The sequence below is a fragment of the Ochotona curzoniae genome, unplaced genomic scaffold, assembly GCF_017591425.1.
Source record: "Ochotona curzoniae isolate NIBS_2020 unplaced genomic scaffold, NIBS_Ocur_1.0 contig_3432, whole genome shotgun sequence".
Taxonomy (NCBI): Eukaryota; Metazoa; Chordata; class Mammalia; order Lagomorpha; family Ochotonidae; genus Ochotona; species Ochotona curzoniae.
In genome coordinates this window covers 3,058,010-3,081,443 of record NW_024465859.1, presented here as the reverse complement: position 1 = coordinate 3,081,443, position 23,434 = coordinate 3,058,010, and the positions used below count along the sequence as shown (strand labels likewise).

Genomic DNA, 23,434 nt, shown 5'->3' with positions numbered 1-23,434 from the left:
TGTTTCTATCTGTATCTCTGTAAATCTGACTTCCAAGTATAAACAAATCTTTTATAAAGAAAAAATGAACGAGTGGGGGAAGGGAGAGGGGAGGGAAGAAAAAAGAGAAAAAAGAAATAGGAAGGAAGGAAAGAAAGAAAGAAAGAAAGAAAGAAAGAAAGAAAGAAAGAAAGAAAGAAAGAAAGAAAGAAAAAAAGAAAGTAAGTAGGAAGGCAGGAGCTCTGTACGACCTCTCACTTTGAGTGAGACCCTCACAGAAATGTGTAGGTTGAAATACAGAAGGCAGTGATGGATAGACATTTAAGGGCAATAAAGCAGGTCTGCAATTGAAGAGAACGAAAAATCAACTGAAAGGAATCTCACAACAAACGCCTCAAATGCTTCGTTTGTGAATATCAAATTCCTAGCCAAAGTAATCTAAAATACAAAATGGCATCCATTTAAACACTATGCACAAGAAAGCGCCTTCATAATTTCATTGGTAATGAAAGATCAGTATAATAGAATGCAGTTAATTGCCTCTGCCAGGAAGTTAACAAAAATATCCTGGAACTAGAAACATCCTTTTTCAACACCCAGCACTGACCTTAAAGTAGTAGATTAAATATTATGCTGCAGATCAACAATCAGAGGCATGAATCCTGTTAAATTGGCTCATATTTATACTTCATTGTTAAACTTATTTTTGAAATAATTCTACAAACTTCCAAAATTAACTCAACAATGTTACTTTATGAAACACAGAGGGACGACCTTTGGAGTGAAGGGAGCTAAATTCACATGTTAAGTATTTAAAAGCTATGTAATTTGGGGCAAGTGATCTAATTCTCAAAGCCTCAACTTCTTATTTACAAAGTGATCACTGTTGGGATAACGTGTGGATGCATGTGTGGAGTACTTGGCTTGCATTTATTTAGAACCTAACTAACTTATCAAAGACCTACCGCAGCGAACAATGACGCTGGAACAGAAATGCTTACTTTTCTATTTAGACCTCGATTTCATCACGTCCTTCATAATCTAGCATTTGAAGGAGTCGTTGGCCTCTCAGTATAAATATTCTTCTGTTTTAATTTCTCTTTGCGTAGGACAATGCATATACTTGGAAATGATTTCTGAGTTCAAAACTAAGAACAGAATTGATGATGAGGGCTTTCACAGATTGATTAAGACGTTGCTTGGGTTAAAGCCACAGCTCTGAGCCCAATCCAGCTGCCTGCTAATATGCACGCTTGCCAGGAATCAGCGAGGGACAAAAAGAGTACATAAAACTTTTGGGGTCCGATGCGGTAACCTAGTCACCAGAGTCCTTGTCTCGCAGGCACCAGGATCCCATATGGGCGCTGGTTCCTGTCTTGGCTGCTCTACTTCCAGCTGCCTGATTGTGGCCTGGGAGAGCAGTCATGACTTCCCAAAGCCTTGGGACCCTGTACCCATGCAAGAGACCCAAAGAAGCTCCTGGCTTAGGATCGGCTCAGCTCTGACCATTGGGGCCACTTGGAGTGCAAACCCGTGGGCTGAAGATCTTTCAGTCTCTCTCTGTGGATCTGACTGTCCAATAAAAATAAATGAATCGGGCCCAGCAGTGTGGTCTAGAGGCTAAAGTCCTCGCCTTGAACGCGCCAGGATCCCATGTGGGCGCCGGTTCTAATCCCAGCAGCTCCACTTCCCTTCCAGCTCCCTGCCTGTGGCCTGGAAAAGCAGTCGAGGAAGGTCCAAAGCATTGGGACCCTGCACCCACGGGGGAGACCGGGAAGAGGCTCCTGGTTCCCGGCTTGGGATCGGCGCAGCACTAGCCGTTGCGCTCACTTGGGGAGTGAATCATCGGACAGAAGATCTTCCTCTCTGTCTCTCCTCCTCTCTGTATATCTGACTTTGTAATAAAAAAAAAAGAAGAAAAAAATTAATCTTTAAAAAAAAAAGGAGGGCCCAGCGCAGTGGCGCAAATGGTTAAGGTCCTCGCCTTGCACGCCCGGGATCCCATATGGGCACCGGTTCTATCCCAGCAGCCCCGCTTCCCTTCCAGCTCCCTGCCTGTGGCCTGGGAAAGCAGTCGAGGATGGCCCAAAGCTTTGGGACCCTGCACCCGCATGGGAGACCCAGAAGAGGCTCCTGGCTGTGGATCGGCATAGTATCGGCCCGTTGCGCTCACTTGGGGAGTGAATCATCGGACGGAAGATCTTCCTCTCTGTCTCTCCTCTCTGTATATCCGCCTTTCCAATAAAATTAATAATAAAAATAAATCTTAAAAAAAAAAAAGAAAAGGAAAGAAAAAGAAGGGGAAAAGGGAAAAGAAAAAAAATCAAATAAAACTTAAAAAGAACGATTTAGGATGCTAATCAATTAATGCTTTATGAAACAGCTTTGAAAACAAAGCACAAAAATACTAAATGAAGATGATCCCAGGAAGGAAGTAAATTGAATATAAGTAACTCAGAGCTGAATGTCTTAACATTTTTTATCATAAATCAATGCTAATAAAAACAATAACATTTTGATTCACAGACATACTCAGAGTCCTCAGTATAGACAACTGTCAGGACAAGACAAACACTGCTAGCTAGGCATAAATTCTTTTTCTGATGCAATAGATGACTTTAAAATAGAAAATGGAAAATCTTAATGTTTATATAATTTCACCTATAACGCATTTCACTTTTTTGCAGCAACACCCCAGCCAATCGTGCAGGTAGGTGATGTTTGCCTTTGAATCTGAGGCTGGCTTCTGTTCAGTAGAACAAAAGCTGTTGGGAGACCATGCTTATCAGACTAATGCATCAAAAGAAGACAGCACCACGCAACACACACAGGGCAAAGTCAAAACAGGGAAGTTACACTCAGGCAAATGACACACATTCGCATGCTACACAGCAGAGAGCAAACCCTTTACTTGTTGTGTAGATTCTTTCTCAGAGCAATAGGTGAAGAATAGTCACAGGCCTTCAAATCCTATAATTATCCAATGACATAGTGATACAGACACAATTATTGCAAGCAATAAAGTGGTTTTTGAAATATCCCCGTTGTTTTTCCCCCAATCTCTAACTCCCCAGAACTTATACATGTAAAGCAAAGTAAATACGCTTCTGGAACAAAAACTGAATGAACTTGACACTTTCTAAATCATTGTGCCATTGTAATTACAACCAATAAACATCATAAATAAGCACATCAATAATTTAAGAAAATGTTCATTGCTTAAACAGGCTGGAAAACTATCAGAGAAGAACCTTAAATTTATGACATGGAAGTTAGGAACATTTTTAAGGTTGGAAATAAGTCACAAATCTCTGCTTTAAGTTTAAATATTAAAAATAAACCATAAAATATTCAGCATTATTTTTACATGAATTTTAATTACACAAGCACTTGGAAAATATTACACTTTCTGTTGCATTACTAATACAGAATAATACAATACAATTTACAGTTGTATGAAACTGAAAATAGAAATGTTTTTATAGCTAGAACTTTCTTAACATTTTTCTTTAATTTCTCACCTGAAAGTTCACTTATCTTAAAATAATTACTGGGCAATATTTTGTTTGTAGTGTGGAAAACTACAAACTTTTAGGTTGAAGAAATAGTCATGCATTTTTTTGTTAACCTAAGGCAAACTCCCAAATAATTTCAAAGAATCTACCAAAGTCAATAATTAATGAGTCAGAGACATGAAAAAGAATATCTTCTCCAGTCACTGATTTCTCTATGCACAGTCTGAAGAGTAGATATCAGAATAAGCAATGCATGTTGCATAAAGCTGGAGAACACGCTCCTCAGAGCATGCAAACATGTATACTATTTATCACAGCAGTATGAAATCCCATAATAATTAAAGTGTCAGTTTACTCTCAACAATGTGCAAAAGCCCTTCTATTTTGCTCTTGTATAAAATCTTACGTCAATTACTTCCCACACGCATTGGTCCAGTTGCTGCATAGTACAAATAGATATGAATTGCTTATAAATCAAATTTTATGCATAAGCTGTTGCTACCTAAATTTAAATAATAAAATTAAATACAGTTACAACTCAATTATCACTTTTTCACGTTAGCAATATCAATTTTGCTATATGTGTGACATAAATATGTATCTTTATGTTCATAAAATATATTTTCCCATATTAAAATATTTTCAAGGATATTATTTTTGTTTAATCCCTATGGATCACTATGTATTTCTTACCTAAGTACCAACAAAATCATAGATTCTTGTGTCTGTTTTTAAAAAAGTTTCATTGGTCATTTTGGTATCACTCTCTTTCAAATATATTTTTAGAATATTAAAATATAATCAGGTCTACATGCCTTGGAGGCCTATGACATATAATGTCATAATGCCTTCTAATGAAAGAAAACCGATATCTAATTTTCATTTGCAAGGTATAGAAGATCCTGGTTTCCCATACACTCATTAACAGCAAATGTAATATTTTTCTATTTTTTGCAAAGTTCCTACGTACGTTTATCTTACTACTAATGTATCAACATCTTTGTAACTTAAGTCTATTTTTATAAATTTTTAGTAAGTAGGCTGCACATGATCTTTGGCTACTTTTTATACTCTTAACCTGAGACATTATTAGGGATAGAGTGAAGGTAGGCTCTAAGGACTGACATTTCGCAAGAGAGACATTATCTCTCAAGGTTTCTATGGAGATACATTGCAGTATGCAACTCTACACCTGAATAAAAGGAGGACTCCCAGTGAAACTCTTAAATATATCATAACAATAGGATGCTGGACTTTCTACCTTGGTTTATACCCACACCGTCATGATGCACTTAAATAGCAGAATGGTGGATTTGTGACTGTTGCTGAAGGACTATACTAAGTAATAATATGGGAAAGACCAGTGGTGGGGGAACCAGGAGAATAAGAAGGGTTGACTATGGACACATTCATGAAAAAAAAAAAAACTCTTTGTATTCATTTTTTAAATGTCACATTTATTCTATAAATTTATGTTTAAAAAAAAAGAAGATATCCGTAGGCTTAAATGCTGAGTACGTGTGACGTGTGACGTCAGAAGTTGTCTCCAAAAGCCAACCGAACGAAAAGTCTGAGAGAAGAACATGGAATGTCCACATTCTGTCCACACTTCTCAATTTATTCCTACTGCATTTCTCCCTTTTACGGAGATCTGATGTGGCAAGACAACAGATCAAGCGAGTCTGAATCAAGATACTGTGACTAGTAATTGTATAAGGAAAAGCACTGCACAGGGTAGCATGTCAGGTGCCACAAGAAGGAGGCTTTATCCAGGCAAAGACCTTTGAAGAGCAAAATACAGCAGCCTCTTCACACACACTCAGTGTAGAGATCTACTTCATCATTCACTCAAAGACATTTTTTTTTCTCTTCGTCAGGGCAGCTTTTCATTTTATTTGCTGTTCAAAACACTAGAACACAAAGGATTCGCTTCATCTAGTGTGCTACTGAAATGAAATCTTGAGGTAGGAATTAAAAAAAAAACAAAACACCTTGCCCTAAATTCACTTTCAAACCTGAAGTGTGAAAGACATCAAGCAGAGTACACAGTGTTATTGTAACAAGAAAAGTCAATTCTGCATCCACAGAGGCTGAGGACATCAGCCCAGCTCAGTCATTTCCTCCCCCACAGTGAATAATAAGAAAAATCCAAGGTTCAACTTGGGGAAAGGGCATTTCTCATTGTCCTTGATTAGCATGAACAACTCTGGACACAGCTGTTTCCTTTCTCCGCCTAATCCTAAAGTCAATGCTCTAATATTGGCTCCCTTCTTTGTCCCCAGGGCCTATTATATATCACCTCATGTCCTGTTTTGAGCAGCAGAAATATCAAATCTATAATTTTAATTGAGCAAAAAAAAAAATTAGAAAGCCTGATTGTTTGATTTTGTTTGGTACTCATAAGATTGTTTGGTACTCACTCATAAGTGACTGAAATACTTTATAACCTTGAAAAATGTATTAAACTTTCTGGAGAGATAAGCGGATTTTAACTCCATGTTATGTGCTAAGCTGTAATATAGAACAGATCTTTCTTAAAATACGCAATGGTTACATATATGTATAAAGTACCAGACTTTCTTTGTGTAACATCAGTTTATCTGTCAAACAATGAAGAAACTAACCATCTCAAATCTCTTGCTGACATGATTACATATACTACAGAGTCTCTATTCATAGTCCAAGATCATTATGCAAGTGTCTTCAGGCTTTACAGTTCGGAATGGAATGCATTTACTTTTGAGTGGCATTTTTAAAAACCATCCGAGGAAATAATGTGCATGAAGCACACATAAAAATGTTGAGCCATACTTACAGCTCAGTAAAGAAAATTTACTATTATGTTTACTTTTAGGATTCAATCTGAAAATTATATTTGCCCAGGTACCAAAAGAAATCACCAGTCATGAGAAAACTGATACTAAATCATACTCACTTTCATAACTAAGAAAGCAAATTACTTGGCCTTTAATAATGAATTAAAAATGCTTTGTAGTAAAAGGTTATGCCATGAAGAAGCTAACTAATTAACAAACCATTAATAAGGAGTTTCATCTATATGGAGCTTCTTTACCAAAGAGGCACTTCAGGATTTTACAACACGATGCTAATTGTCCATATTTGACCAATCTTGATTATACAAATCTATATATGTTTAGGTGGACATTTGCTAGCTTTCTCAAGAGGTTTCTATTATTCTTCTTTTGCAGGTAATCCCTCTGCATTTCTGTTCTTCAACTCTTCACTCCATGGTTTCCTAAATACTTAAAGGTGAACATCTATTTGTAGATGTTTTAAAGATAAGAAATGGCACGATACAAAAACCTAGCAATGGCTATTCTGACAATGACAAAAATAATTTCAATATTTGATTAGCAGGAAATACATACCCAAACCTTCAGATTCAAATAGACATGTTTCATCCACTCCCAAATCTCGGCACCAGGACAGGAAATTTGCTGTATTGTCTCGAGCAAAAAAAGAGCCCGAGGGTGCACTGGCTTTGCATGGAATCTTCTTCAGTGGTAGACTCTGGAAAAGAAAACAACAAAAGACTATCATGGAATCTCTGGTGATGCCATCACAATAACAAAAATGCACATTTATGTCTTCGGGCAAATGCTCTGGAATAATCTCACATGTTTATATAGTTCTGTATAAGTGCTAACAAAAATATGGATCTATTCATATCTATCTTTATGTTTTTATTATTAAGTAGTATATACATACAGGAGTCTTTCCTGTCTCAAATCACTTCTATCTTTGTCCTTCAGATTTTGTTTTTCAGTCTTACCTTTCACTTGATTATTCTATCATCAGTTCTCATGAGGTATGTATAACTAATTCTCTGTTTTGAAAAAAAAGGAAAATTTGAAAGATCATGAGTACTACCAAATAGGACATGCATGCCTATATAAAACAGGCATGCAAACACAGATGCCATAGCAATTATTCAAGAATTCTAAAGTGACCACGAAGTAGCAGAATTGTCTAATGTCAAAAAACTATATACAGATACTAACAAAGGGAGACACTAATAATCTTTTTAAAATACATTTTTTTCTCCTAGATTTTTTTCCTTTTAATCTTAGCGTACAGCTGTACTATCCAATATCAAGTTGTCTGATCTGAATTCTGCTACCTGATTTTGAAATACATTATTTAAATTCTACAACATTTCCTTTTAGACTTAAGAAAATGTGTTGTGGGCCATCATGGTACAACCAGTTAAGTTGCTGGTGGCCCGCGATGCTGATATCCCTTATGGGTGCTCTGTCTTTCGGTCCCAGCTGCTCTACTTCTGATCCAGATTCCTGATAAAGTGCCTGGAAGAGCAATGGAAGATGGTTGTATCTTTGGGACCCTGAAACCACATAATAAATAAATAAGCCACATAAATAAAGCTCCTGGCTCCTGATTGCAGCATGGGCCTGAACCAGCTGTTGCATCTACCTGGGGAGTGAACTACCAGATGGATGACCTCTTTCTCTCCCTCCCTCTCTCTCTGTAACTCTACCTTTCACAAAACAAAGCAAATATTTAAAAAGAAAGAAAATTTGTACACCTGTATACATTTTCCTATTAATGGTTTTCCAAAAAATTTTAGTCACTAAATCTTCCTTGGCACAATAATAACTATTATTTTTCCCTTTTATAGACCTTAATCAGTTTCCATGGCATTTTCACAAAGCCACAAAATGTGATTCTGTGTAATGTAAAGGGAAAATCAACTGTTTGGATGATCTGTGCTACACAGAGCTTTGCCTCAAAGGACAAAGAGGGGAAAGGAAAAAGCAATGCATTTAAATTCACAGCATGAGTGCTTCCTGCATTCACTGTGCCAGCAAATTTAACAACCAAGATCTTGTAGGTTGCTGAGCTCATTTACAAGCATGATTGTAAAAAATAAAATAACAGACTAAGTGTATTGGTGAAGTCTTGTGACTATAAAACTAAAACACTATGTTGCTCAAAGGCTAGGTCTGTCTGTTCTCAAAAATATACCCTGTGCTGCTGATTGAAGTTGGTTTAGGGTACAGATAATAACAGTTTTGTGTCAACATACATTTTTTCATTTGAATATATGCCTTAGGTACTATATTTATATAAACTACTTATGCCATCTTTTACATAAAAGTATTTGTTCAACTGATTTGGTCCAGATACCTGCAATACTGTTATATGTGGCTTCTATGCATAGCTTATACATGTAATGATAAGACATTTAGACTAGCATTTAAGACAGTGGTTGAGATGCCGGTGTCCCTCACCAGAGTGCCTGGGTTCCAGTCCTGATACTGGTTTCCTACTCCCGGGAGGCAGCAGTGATGGCTTCAGCATTTAGGTCTCTGCTGCCCAGGAGGGAGACGTGAGTGCAGGGCTCCCTCATAGCTTTTGCTCAGCCTAGTTCTGGCAGATGGCAGATTATTTGGGTAGTAACTCAGCACACAGAAATTTTGAGTGCATGTGTTTATATCCTTCTCTTTCTCTCTCAGTATGCAACTCAAATAAATAAAAACATTAAAAGTAATAGAAAATGTTTCTTTTACAAAATATTTGTGAATATTAGTAATTTTAAAAGTATACATTGCTAAATCCAGCAACTCACTGATAATAATATGTAGGTCAAATCATAGTACAAAAGATTAATATTTAGGTTCAAATACATCTATTGCAACACTAATTAGGAAAAAATAGAAATGAGACAACATCAGCAGAGTGTTGATAGAAATTGTAGTGCATAAAGTATAATGGAATCTATGCAATCATATAAAGTATAACACAAATGTATACATTGGATCAATAATATGTTTTAAATAAACTTTTAGATGGAAACAGATTTATAAACAGATGTGTAAGTCACAATTCTATTTTATGATATCAGTATGTATGTGCATGTACATGAAGATGGCCCCATAGAAAGTTAAATTTCATACATCATTTGTGTTCTATTTTGACTTAAAATTATGTATTTATAGAATGTAAGTTGAGGAGTAATTCAGTGAGGGAATGTGACAAGTTATTTACAATTTTTGCAGAATAAGATTGATACATAATGGATCCTTTTATGTAATCCCAAAAGAAATAGAATTTTGAGGGACACATTTTGCCAATACTTTGCGATTAAGAAAATCAAAATAGGTAAATTAAGTCATCCCAAATGTTTTAAAACAATAACAATAGCAACAACAAAAATCCCCCTTGAGTTAACAGTAGAGATTTGAATTTCTTTTTTTGTTTGGTGTAAACAGATCTGAACGCCAAATGATTCTAACATCTGACACCTTTAAACCTGGTGAGAGTCGGGGCAGACTTGCAGACCAGCTAGGGTGATTGAATACAGATGCCATCATCTAGAAGCTGTAAGATTTTTGCTACGTAGGACAAGAGGTACATGATCAGCATGCGAAAAAGGAACACAAAATCCAAAGTGCCAAGGGCTGGATTAGAAACTTCATCCACAACAGGGAACATTTTGAGAGAATATTCACAAACAACATGTTCTCAAAAATAGACCACTCTTTAGGAACTTACAACCAATACACATATAAACTATAATTGCACTTTCTCACTGGGGGTTTATGGCCTTTACAAAGTGGTCTTTACATGATTCGTGAGTCAAGATATTTATTTGAATTGTAATGCAATCATAATGAAAGTTATAAAAGATACTATAGGAGTCAATATAGTGAAAACTGGCTAATGATACTTCACAAGTCAGAAATCCCGAATGCAGAGGAATTTAGCATTGATCTGACAACTTGGCATTTTGGTGATCTGCGGGGATTCTCTTTTTTTCTGGAGTAGATTGATTCATTTCTTCCCTATCAACAAATAGTGTGACTAGAATCTTCCAATGTTCATCCAAATGAAATGTTTTGCTACAATTTCAAAAAGTTATTCTCACTTTCAAGTGACTCATGAATCCTCACACACAGAACATATAAAGTTTGTCATTTATTACTTGGTAGAAGGACTTCTGCTAATTAGCTCAAAGCAGTACCACATAACTTGTTTCTACTTTACAGGTATTTATAATCAAGAGTCTTAGGACATAATTCTTATTTTCACATGAATTTAAAATAAATTAACCAGTAATACCAGAATCCAATGCTTTGGGAACTTAAAAAAGTAATTTGTGCATATTTTACATAAAACTATTTCATATCCTGGAAATCTTAGCATTTATAACTCTTCCAGTTCTGTGGATTTTTTTTTAAACTTGTAAATTTGTCTCAATTTTCATGAAAAGCTTGGAAGAAAAGCCTGTAACATCTTCTTTAACAGTGATAAAATCCAGTGATATGCTGAGTAAATTCAACTTTCTTTTGCCAAAGAAATATTTAAGAGAAATTTTGGAATATAGATTTCCCTTGAGTGATTACAGAAATATATAGATATTTGATATGTGGAGAATGATCACAGATGTGGATATGAGACTTAATTTTTTTAAAGAAGGAGAGAGAAGAAAGAAAGAAAGAAAAGGAAGGAAGGAAGGAAGGAAGGAAGGAAGGAAGGAAGGAAGGAAGGAAGGAAGGAAGGAAGGAAAAGTAAGGAAGAAAGAACAAGAGATGCAAAGGAATACCTCTGGATATGATTCTCCAGATGAAACTCCCAGATTAGTTTTCCCTTTATTAACCAACTCTCCAAAGAACTGCTACAGTATTTACACTGTACACCATTTACAATCATTTACCCAGGTAGGTTTTCCTAGACAATGCTGCTGAATGTTAAGTCCTCAAAAATTGGCTGATGCATGCATGGATGAATGGTTAGACTTGATTTCTAAAACTAGATCATAATCAACTTCAGTCAAGAACAAGTGCTCTAAGTTAGAATATAGGCATTTCCTAGGAATATGTCCTTAGGGCCTTTTATAAACCATTGAAATTAAGCTTAAGAAATGGCAAAAGTCTAATTAAATTTTCTAATGTCAACAATCTATACATTGTGTTTGTACCCTCAGTAGGATTAATCCAACATTTTTTTTACCTCTAAAATATAAATTGCATGATTAGCCTACAATAGAACAATTAAGCATTCCAATTGTCCTTTATATTTCTCTTCAGGCATCAATTAAATTTGGTTGCAATAAAAGAAAAATTTAAATTTTTTTCTAAAGTCCTTTAATTTAACCCAACACCTCTCAGGCTAATCTCTAACCATTTACAGTCCAATTACTTGAGTTCAAACTTGATTATATTGTCTGCGCTTCACCGTCTGTTAAAAAGTTTGTGTCTCAGTCTCCCATATAATGCGCATAGAAAACATTACAGATATCATTTGCTCTGTAGAATTACAAATTAATGTAATTCAAGTGTAGTGGAAAGTGTTCAACAAAGGTTTTGTCATCCGTGCAAGTAAAGACATACTGAAATTGCTTCTCATGTTTTCATGAGTACATTTCATTATTTCCACTATGGATGTTAAGAAATTCAGGAAAAGAATGGAAAACGAATTTGCTTCCTACTTCACCCAAAAGCTGGACAGCAGCTTCCAGAATACTTTCCTAATAGAATTTCTTGCAGCAGTGGAACTGTTTATTGCAGCACTAACACACATGGTGAGTACTCCTGAGCTTTTGAACTGCACTGAGTGTCTGGGAAACCAGTTCAGTTTACTTCATTTTCTTCAACTTAAACATAAATAATCACACATGGGAGGTGGGTCTTGTATCAGACAGCACACTCATAGCAGAGAAAATCAAATCACTGTTTTAGGTTTTATAAGACATAATATTTGACCACTTGATTCATTTCTTTTTCAATCACTAATATCATCTCCATGTTTTTTCAACTCCCTTCCTATCCAGCAACTTTCATAAGTGTAAGTGCTGTCAATAAGCTGTGTTTGTCACTTACAGAGACTTTACTTGCAAACTTCAGTGTTTTATAGGAGTATGCCCTAGTTTATGATAACATGGAAGTTATAGCTCCCAAAAAGAACTAATGATTAATAATATTTATAATGCACATAATAACACATACCTGGAGGATGAAGAGCTTAACTGACAATATACTGACAAAAAGTCAAATAGATTGCGTTACTCACAGAAGCTACTTTTACTGTTTACAAAAACTTGTTATAGGCCCAGTGCGGTAGTTCAGCAGCTGAAATCCTTGCTTTGCAAGTGCCAGGATCCCATACTGGTGCTGGTGCTAATCCTGGTGGACCTGCTCCCATCCAGCTCCTTGCCTTTGGCCCGAGAAAGCAGTTGAGGATGGCCCAATGCTTTGGGACCCTGCACCTGTGTGAGAGACCTGGAAGAGGCTCCTGGCTGCTGGTTTCAGATCTGCACAGCTCTGGCCATTATGCCCTTTGGGGAGTACATCAAAGGACAGAAAATCTTCCTCTCTGTTTCGGCTCCTCTATGCATATCTGACTTTGCAATGAAAATAAATGAATAAATCTTTTTTAAAAAAACATGTTATGAGGTAATTAACACAAGTGCCTATCACAATGTAAATGCTCACATACACAAACACAAAAACACACACACCTATTTTTGTATGGAATATCCTATTCAATTCTCAAAGCCACCACAATGAACAGATTGGCTGTGGAACAGCCATTTTCCAAGTAAAGCAGCTGAGTTCACACAGGGTTCAAATCAAATCACTTAGTCTCTTATGGCTATATATTTGGTAGCTCACCAACAAGACTTCAATTTAATGTGTTTACTTGAACATTTATTTTCTGAATTTTTAGCGAGTCAGCATTAGAATGCAGAATTAGACATCGTTTTCTCCCACTCAAACCAGACAGAAAAACAAGCTAAGGAATGACATTTTTAGTTCCCATGTGTTGTGGACTGAAAATTGAATACTAGTAGTTCAACTAATTCATTCTTCACAAAGGCCTCCCTATGATTCCAGTTAGTAGATATTTTAGATACAAACCAGAAGAGGCACAAAAGAAAATGTGGCAGTTGCCATGAGCTAATATGCTTCCCTTTTCAAAGGACATATAGAATGTACAGTGCTCAGACAAAAAGTCATTCTTTCCATGGTGAGATGAATGTTTCTGCTTGTATACCCTTACTGCTTGCAGTTTTATTACATATTTTATTGAAAAACATAATGTCTTTCACTGAAGTTACTTCATTTGCCATTCCTTGCACCAATGTATCTATATGTGCTAAGTGAATTTAGAAAGGATTAAAACGGATTGTCTGAGATTACAGTTATAAAGTTTTGTAAATGGGAGGGAAGATCCTCTCCTGGTGTGCTGAGCTTCTCCTGAGGTCTCTGCAATAAGCTCTATGCCTCAAGCCATGAGCTGTGATATAGTGCAGTAATAACTGAATTTGCTAAGTTTGAATTCAAAATTGGCAGCCCCCCTCCATTTCCTCTCCAAGATGAATGCTTATATCAAAATGTTGGTGGATCCTTCACATTGTAATGCCATAAAACTGCACATAATAAAAAGAAATATAACATAAGAATTTCTCACAGCATTATTTGGGCATACTGTCCTTTTTTTAAAATCATGAAAATAATTACTTAAATAGCAAAGTTAACAGACATATGGAATATTTTGAATAGTCTCAAATGATCTCTAGCATAAGATCATATGATCTGACAAATAAGGGGAAAAACCAGCCTTGAGACCTCAAGCTTCACAGACGAGATGGACAATAAAAGGTATTACGTACATGAATCGAATACATTCCTGCTCCAACACCTGCACACAGATGTTTAAGACAGCTTTATTTGTAATTCCTGAAAGTTGGAGTCAACCAGAAAGCAGTCAAGAAGGAATTCAGCATATGAATGGATAATTAAGCATGAGAAAGCCAGGTAGGAATGGAATAATAATATTCAATGGTTAAAAAAAAAACTCAAGCCACAAAAAGACTTTAATCCATGTTACTGATTTAAAAAGACAAACTAAGGTTACATACTGTATGACTCCATCACTGCATTGTGTAAGATTACATCACCACTTCTACAACTTTAGAAGAAACCCCCAATATGAAGAAAAATAAAAATGTAAAACAAATGCTTTATGTTTGCATGCCAATTTAGTGATAATTTGTTTCCTCTACATTCTGTCTTTATTCTCACTACCATTTTTTAAAATTCATTATAGGTCTCCACGTGCTACTCAGAGTACGATTTTCAAAAGACAAATTTGATTTTTCCCTGCTTAAAGATCTCCAATGATTGGACAGAATTTTGATGCTCAGGTTAAACCACTGTATGTGTTGCTGGAATCCCACATCAGAGGGCCAGTTTAAACACTGGCTGTATAGCTTCTAATCGAGCTCCCTGCTAATGTGCCTGTGAAAGCAGTGGATGATGATTTTAGTAGCTGCACTCCACCCATCCTCCAGGGAGACCTGGATAGCATCCCAGGCACCTTGCTTTGCCATAGCCTAGCCCCAGCAGTTGTTGCAGATGATGAAAAGCAATTCTCTCTCTCTCTTTCCACCACCCCATCTCTCTCTACCTTGTGTGTGTGTGTGTGTGTGTGTGTGTGTGCACATGCATGCATATGTCTCCCTCTATGTCACTCTGTCTTTCAAATAAATAAATCTTCCTTAAAACTCTTCAATGACTTCCCAGTTCTTTCAGACTAAAGACAAAGCTTCTTGGAACACAGCTTTCATGGCTTTACGGATCTGAAACCTATCTGTAGTTTTATCAAAGCCCCAGACAGCCTCTCCTAAAGCCATCCTGACTGCTTTCAGTTCTCAATCCAGCATACTGTTTTTGAATCACCTGGTCCTTACACATAACTGTTCTTGAATCCCATGCTGCTTTTGAATCATCAGGTCCTCACATATACTGTTCTCTGTGCCTGTCCTACAGTTCTTTTCCTAGCTAAACCGAAGTCTTTAGTGAAAGATCACTCATTCAAACACACCACTTGTCACTCTTCCTTTCAATTGAATGAAATGCCTATTTTTCAAGTGGTCCTGCTGTCATATGCCTCCATGGGGTTATATGATGACTGATGACCTCCCACTCTAAGAGAGGAACTGAAGAGTGGTTTTGTTCGTCACTTTATTCCCAGTATTATGAAACATTATTTTTCAAAACATATTCACAGAACATCCTTTGAATAGACATATTACGAAGGGATTAAAAAAGTTAGTGGAAAGTTTGTACTCTGAAGTGAAACCCTGCATGGGTTTTAGAATTATTTTGCATCAAAATAAACTTGTTCTTTAATTTCTTGTTTTCTCAAATATCTTGAAGCTCCCTTTTATGTATGTAGACAAGGTATACACTGTCTCTGGGGAGGAGAAGCAGGGTGGAGTCGGAAGAAGTATAACATTTGGAGCTAGACATTTTAGATTTGTTAGGTTTGAATCCAGGATTTGCATTAAATAGAAATGAAGTCAGACAAGCCAACTTCATCTCTGAAATTACAGAGTAATTACATCTACATCTTAAGGTTTATATAAGTTCAAATGTGAAATTTTTGAAATACTGCCTATCCCACACAAAACTTTAAATATGAGAATGTTTTCTTTGTAAAAAAAAAAGTAAAAGGAAAGCTAATCAACTGCAATTCAGTTCCATCTTGGAATTCAACGCAGTTCAGGAGGGTTTTAGTAATCACTAAACCTATGCATAGTCTTGTAATATAAACTTTTTGAAGACACCTCACAGGCACAGATTTCAAAGCGCTTTGTACTAAAACAAAGTAATCTTTTAACTCCATCTCCCAGGGATATTTTGAAGTGCACCTCTGTCGCGCCCACGTTTCTTATCGTCCGGCGATAAGAGGCAGACGGGAGTGAAGTCTTCTGCGGTAATCTTTATTGCGCGCACCAAGATGAGGAGGTAAAGGCTCCGACCCCGGCAGGCTGTCTGCTCTTATGTGCTGACTGGCCCCGCATCCGCCGATGATAGGTCGGCGTCATGATTACGCAGGGTCCTGGGCGACTGGATTCGTCAGTCCCAGTGTTCATGCGCTGGCCACGCCTCAGCTCACTGTGCATGCGCTAGGCGCCTGTGCAGTACCGCGAAAGCTACATAACTCTCCACCAGGAACCAAGGTGTGGCCTTTCCGGCCGGCGCCACCTTGGGTACGGCATGTGGCCAGTACATACAGATGCGGCCGGCAACACACCTCTAAGAATGACATAAAAACAGCCACCATTTTTGCCTATGTAGTTATCTAGGATATTCATCAACCCATTATAGTCACCCATGGCCCCTTCACACACACAAAACATAACAAAAACTCTGAAAGTCCCCAAATAGTTTTGTTTTCTCATCACAATAGTTTCTCACATTTCAAAAATCATGGGTGCTTGATTCTATCTTCGTCCCTCATTTCTGTGGCCATCTAGCCACCAACCCAGCTTGTGTCAATTTTCTGGTACAGATATCTCTTTAATTCTCTTGCTCCTTTTATTGTAATAGCACTGAAACTCTTTCTAAACCCTTAGGTATCTCACATATAAAAGAACGTAGAAATTTGTGAAAATACTTATTTTGTCTTCAGCCTCAATCTCTTCAGATCCAACTGAATATCACCCTAATATTTCTAAATATAATTTCCTTCAGTGCATCCACCAAGTCCAGGAAAATTTGCCTAGTCTGAATATCTCAAACCACCCATATAAACATCCATCATCCCATATAAACATCAGTTCTAGTCCCGGCTGCTCCACTTCCTATCCAGCTTTCTGTTAACACTCTGGGAAAGCAGTGGAAGATGGCCCAAGTCCTTGGGTCCCTGCATACATGTGGGTGACCTTGCACAATGGCTCAACTAGGTAATCCTCCCCTCATAAGCGCTGAAACCCCCTATTGGTGTCAGTTCATGTCCAAGGTGCTCCATTCTCCATCCTGCACCCTATTTGTGGCCCCGGAAGGCAGTGAAAGATGACCCAATGCCTTGGGAACCTGCTCTCATGTGGGAGACCTGGAGAAGCTCCTGGCTCCTGGCTTTGGACCATCTTAGCTCTGGTCATTGCAACCATTTGGAGAATGAACCAGTAGAAGGAAGATCTCTCTCTAGGTCTCCTCTCTCTCTTTCTCTCTCTCTCACTTACTTACTTTCAAGTAAATAAGCATAGATAGATAGATACATACATACATGCAGATATATATGTTTTATTTCCTCAAGTCACCATATACCTTCACAACTGATATGTTCCATAGTTTCTATTTTACTCTCTGAATTCTTGGCTTGCATTCTTTCCTTGTAGTCTGTATTTTCTCTTTTTCTGGCTAATTCCCAATCATGCTTCAAAACAATTTAAAATATGATTTCTTTAAGAACAGGGTAGAGCCCTTCACAAAGCCATGGAATTGAATTTTCCTCTAATTATAGGTAACAGTTGAAATTCACTGTTTGCTAGGTTATTAGCTTAAAGATGTTAAGTTTATGCTAATCTAGAGGTTAAAACCAAGCTAACATATAGTATCTTTCCATGTGTATTTAAGATATTCAAAATACACCTGCTGAATAATGGATTTAACACTATCTGTGTATGTTATGGCATTACAAAATCAGAGAACCATTAGTCAACTGTATATCATTCACTTGGGACTTACTGAGACGTGAGTTTTAATATACTCATATTTCATTTACTTGCCTAGTCTGTAAACCCTTTGAGAAGAGCCAGAAAAACTTAGTCTTTTATTTATCAGAATCTTAGGTATTGTTAACAGTCTATAGTTGAAAAGCATTCTTGGAAGATGTTTTCCAAAGTTGGTCAGTGCCAGTTTGGGTCCTAGCTATAATACTTCAGATCCAGTTCCCTGCTGTGGTGTCTGGAAGAGCAGCAGAAGATAGCCTAAAGAGCTTAGCCCCTGCAGCCCATGCACAGGACTTGAATGGAGTTCCTTGTTCCTGATTTGGCTGGCTCAGAATTCACCATTGTAACCATTTATAAAGTGAATCAACACAGGTAGATCTTGGTCCCTTTTTTTTTTCTCCCTTCCCTCTCTGTTGCTTCTTCAAATAAATAGATAAATAAACTCTCTCCTTTTTTTTTTAGAGAAATGCAAACATGTTTCTTGATGATCAGTGGCAAAATGTTTAGTGTTGTTATGGGAGTATTTTTTATAAAATTGTTTATTTTGTATTTGCAATCCTATAGGTTTTATTTCTTATATTTAAAACAAGATAATTATTGGAAGGGGTTCACAGGCTTTTCAACTGCCAAAGGTGATATGGCACAAACATTGTAAGGCGTTTATCATTCCTAACCTATAAGAAAGACTCTATTTGACTGCCGTCTTATCTTTTATAGAAAGTCTTAAAAGACTTTCTGAATATATTGAATTAATTCATCCTCATTTTAGAGTCCTTGTCTTCTTTTCAATCTTAGAGTTATATTGTTTCTGAAAGTTGCTTATTGAGCAGCCACCTTGAGCATCACAATATGCAAACCAAAACATTATGGATCTCTGAAATGAAATAGTAATGTTAGCAGGGCACCCATTTATAAGCTATGCTGGTGTGAAATTAGACATGACCAGCAATGCAATAAAAATACAAAACATACACGAGATGGTCTCACGCATAATACCTAATGTATTTCACGCTACTAAGTTAAAGCACAGTAGTTATTCATTAAGCAGCCCCTAAAAGCTTGAGATAGAGTTGAAGAGCTCTATATATTTTCCATTCAATGACTTCACCCAGAAAGCATTACGCCTCTATTCCCTGCTGTCCCAGTACCACATACCTTGGACCACACACATATAAATATGGTGAGTACTAACATTTTAAATTGCCTAGCCATCCTCAGGCATTTTTAACTAAAAAAAAACTATTTCTCCTAATTTTCAGTTTCTTAAAAGCTCAGCTGATAAAATCAATGAATGCCTTCCTTTAAGAAGAACATTCTTAGTATGCATATTCATAATTGATTTCTCCTCATTTTAAGTTTCTGAAAAGGCTCTTTTTATAAAATCTGTGAGTGTTCTCCCTTAAGAACATTCTTAGTATGCATATTCATTATTGATTTGTTCCAAAGACTCGAATGTCTCCAAAGCATTTAGTAACAGCTCATTTTCAAATAATTAATTTTCCATTTTCCATATGGTGAGGGTGACTTTCTTGACGTAGTGTTCTACATGCACAGTGCTATGAAAGCAGTAACTGCAATTGGTGCTATCAGATGTCATGAAAACAGTTCCCCAGTTGCACTCCTTTTACAATCTTGTCTTGTACATGTGCCTGCATGCAGTTAAAGGCAGGATGTGAGCCTGTAATGGAAGAGATGATGTCATCATGGAAAAATTCGTTCAGGTTTACTTTTATGCTCAAGGGCAATGTGCTGCTGGTGCTAGGAAATCTTACAGATGAAAAATGTGAATTTCTTTTAATACAGTATCTGTAGCTCCAATTTAACATTTTAATTTTTAGTCTCACATTTCATACACCTTTGATATAGTCTTATTTTACACTACCAAGCAATTGATGATAGCTTATGATTTTAAAAGGCAAATAACTGTTTTTTTTTAATTGGTGGGAGTGCCTTTGTCAGCAGACTTAAATCAGTTGTAGACTAAATTCTTAGCAACTTTCTCTCCCACTCACTGTGGACTCTATGGCTACAAATAGTCCCTCACTTCTCTTAGTTTAAAGAACTCAGAAGCACATCCTGTTATGAAGAGAACTTGAACATTTTGGGAAATAAAGATGTGTTCTTGATCATATAAAATTAGAAAGAAGATAAACACATAATAGATTGTTTGTTCTCCTTTAACTCAAGGAAAATTGTGAAATACCTCTTACTTGGGTCATTCACTGTTTTGTAGGTAGAAATGAAGTCAACTTAAGCATAAATGCCTTTCACAAAGGCTTTTCAATGCTTTGCACATGGTCATTTTCCAATACTCTTGCCAAATAAGAAAATTGGTAATGTCACTATGAATTTTGTTCAGTTTCTAACTCCATCTACAGATAGTGTAGTAACCTCATGGTATTTTAAATAATTGTCTCAAAGTAACTCTTTCCATCTGCTTATGCAATGGTTTTCTCTGTCACAGAGGGAAAAACATAGAGATTATAAAGGAGAATGTCAATTCCTCCGAAGACTCACTGGGTATAGCAAATAAGTGTAATTCTTGCCTTTTCTTTGAGATAATACTAAGAGCAAATAATTTATGGACATTAAGCATCATGAAAATTAACAAAATCCATGAAAAACTATTATTATAGGTTTGGTATAAGCACTTTGAGCATCACAACGCTTATATAGCTTACAAATGCACACACACACAATACGGCAGGTATTTTTTTTGGTATCCCTTTGGCATCCTTTTTGGAATCCTTTGACTTGGGAAATAGATGAGACACTAAAAATAAAACAATAATAAAAATATGTATTTGTGGAAACCTTTGAGAACATAATACTATATATTTTAATTTATATTCTAAATTTGGTCACAGAGAAAAAGAGTTCCTTCTCATATCAGAGATGTGTGAGGGCTTCGACTAATTTGTTGTAAATAATTTTGTAAGCTTGACTTCATTCCACATATAACACATTTCTTCCTAACAGAATAAATGCCTTTAAGAAAAGTAGTGCCTATCTTCAAACCATTCCTACCCTTTTCAACAACTCACATGCAGACACAGCAAATAACATTGCCTGTTTTCACTTAATACATTTTTATTTAAGTTCCAACCAATTTTATAGTAATATATGTATGCAGGCCTCAATTATAATAAAATAATTATAACCACAAATGACCCATAATATTAAAGTGCATAAAACAATGAATTTGCTAATCTCCCTAGCCATTTTTATCTTTTTTGAGTTGCATTTAGTTAATAAAATATTTCCAGAAAGCCAATAGCAGTGTTTATTGGACACTGTTTCTTTACACTAGAATGCCCTGATTCTCTTCTGTAGTTTTATGAAGTTGTATTTCACCTCGGTTGTTAGTTACTCCTTTGGTAGATGCTTATTAATGATTCTGTGAATAAACAAAGGTTCTTATATTCCCATTTCACTCACCAGATATTTTATTGGGCAAATGGAGAGATTACTAAGGGAAAGATGCAAAAAATATGATGATTTCATCTTTATTGCTCCTTCAGTAATTGAAAGATACATCCTTAATTACTATAACATCACCCTACTTCAGGTTAGAAATATCTCTTGAGAACCAATTACATGAAAGGTGTTGCAATTGTTCTCTTTTACTAATTCCCAATGGTGAATGAATACGTAAAATCACTGGTTATCATTGCTCTGATCCATATTTTTGGAACCACGGCAGACAGTAAACGCAGATCCATAAAAATCTTCAAGCTGAATAAATGACTGGGCTGTGAATACACTCATTTATAGTTTTCTATTTACCTTTTGATAATGGTCTGAATTCAAATAACTGCATAGCATGTGACTACATGATAATACCTACGAAGAACCACATGACTAATCTGTTCCAGTATTCACTTACTGGGTTATACCTCTGTGGTCTACTTCAGTCAGTATTCCACCAGTACTTAAAATACCCTCAGATTCTTGTTTCTTCCAGTGCTACCCTAAGAGTTTGCAAGCCTTTATTTTCTCCACTACTTGAGAAGCCACAGTTTGTATTTGTAACTGTGTTCACCAGAGACTCTAGAACTAAGCAAAATCAAAAGAAAGACAATTTTTAAATGGAGGAGAATAAACGCCATTGGAGTTAGAAATTAAAGATGAATAAAATGCACTAATAAAACATGCTGGGTATAAAAATAGTAATCTATACTGGGCATTCATTTATTTGTTTATCCATTAATATACCTACTATGGGTGGGTATTAATTTCAGTGACTAAAAGCCACATGATTTGCCCATATCATATATCACAGTGCCTGGTTCAAGTTCTGGCTACTCCACTTCCTCTCTGATTCAGCTTATTACTCTTGAACATGCTAGAAGACAGCAGGTGATGGTGCAAGCAGTTGAGTTCTTGCTACCCATTTGATATCAGACCAGACTGAGTCCTGGGTTCTTGGCTTCAGACCAGCCCAACCCTAACTACTGCCACAGTTTGGACTTAAACTGGTAGAATGCAGATGTCTCCCTATCTTTCTCTCTTCTTTTCAAATTAAATGAAAATAAACGAAAATCTCAAGAAAATCGCATTTACCTAATACCTACAAGCTAGATTTTATATTAGACAATTACATGAAAAGCCATAAATTGTGACTTCAAGAATCTTACACTCTAACAAAGGCTTCAAAACATGGAAACAGGCATAAACTATGGTTCAAGATGGGGAATAACAAAAAAGATGGAGCAGATCAAAAAAACACATATGAAAAAAATAAGAGGCCAGTGTCCCTCCCCCCCCCCAACCACCCATAGATTGTGCAGGTTGTAGAAGGCATGACAATGCTAAAGAGAACTTCTTGACCTTTGTTAAGTAAGAATGTGTTCATCTGGGCAGGGCAAGGAAGGGTGAGGGAAGAGGCCCTTCTCATTGTATTCAGTGGGGGCAACTTTCAATCTATGTATGAGACCATAGTCTGGGTAGAGTGTTGATTGTTAATCAGAATAGCCAGACTTTTTATTGCATACATTTTAATCTTTAAACCAATAATGTAATAGTGTGAATAGCTAGACAGTAATGAGGATCCACAGATACCCCTTGGTGTTTACATATATATTATATAGGTGCATTATTAGCAACTCAATATGATAGGTACTGTTTCATTAAGCCTGATTACCTAAAATACATTATTTTAATAGGCTGGGAAAATGTTTAGCTTCATAAAATAACTCACTATTGGTAAATATCATAAATACTGCCATTTATAAAAATATTTCATCATGCTGAGGAAATCAAATTTGTTTCATAAATAAGCTTTTTGGTATAGGAAAGTTTCCTATGTAATAACTGTGACATGAGGAATTCTGAGGGATATTGACTCCTGATCTGTGTTTAACTCATGTCTCGATCCTATTCTTAAATGTGAAAAACTTCAAAGTTTTATTGCGATTATTTGGAATAGACATAAAAA

General features: G+C 36.3%; 1 protein-coding gene across 2 annotated transcripts in view; it reads right to left on the bottom strand.

Moving 5' to 3' along the window:
- The window catches only part of GAS2 (growth arrest specific 2), a 109,629-nt gene that overhangs the window by 66,600 nt on the left and 19,595 nt on the right, over positions 1-23,434 (bottom strand). For both annotated transcript variants that reach the window (XM_040980285.1, XM_040980284.1), the window contains exon 3: positions 6,884-7,025. In XM_040980285.1, coding sequence (XP_040836219.1) covers positions 6,884-7,025 — 142 coding nt within the window. The remainder of the gene's footprint in view (positions 1-6,883; positions 7,026-23,434) is intronic.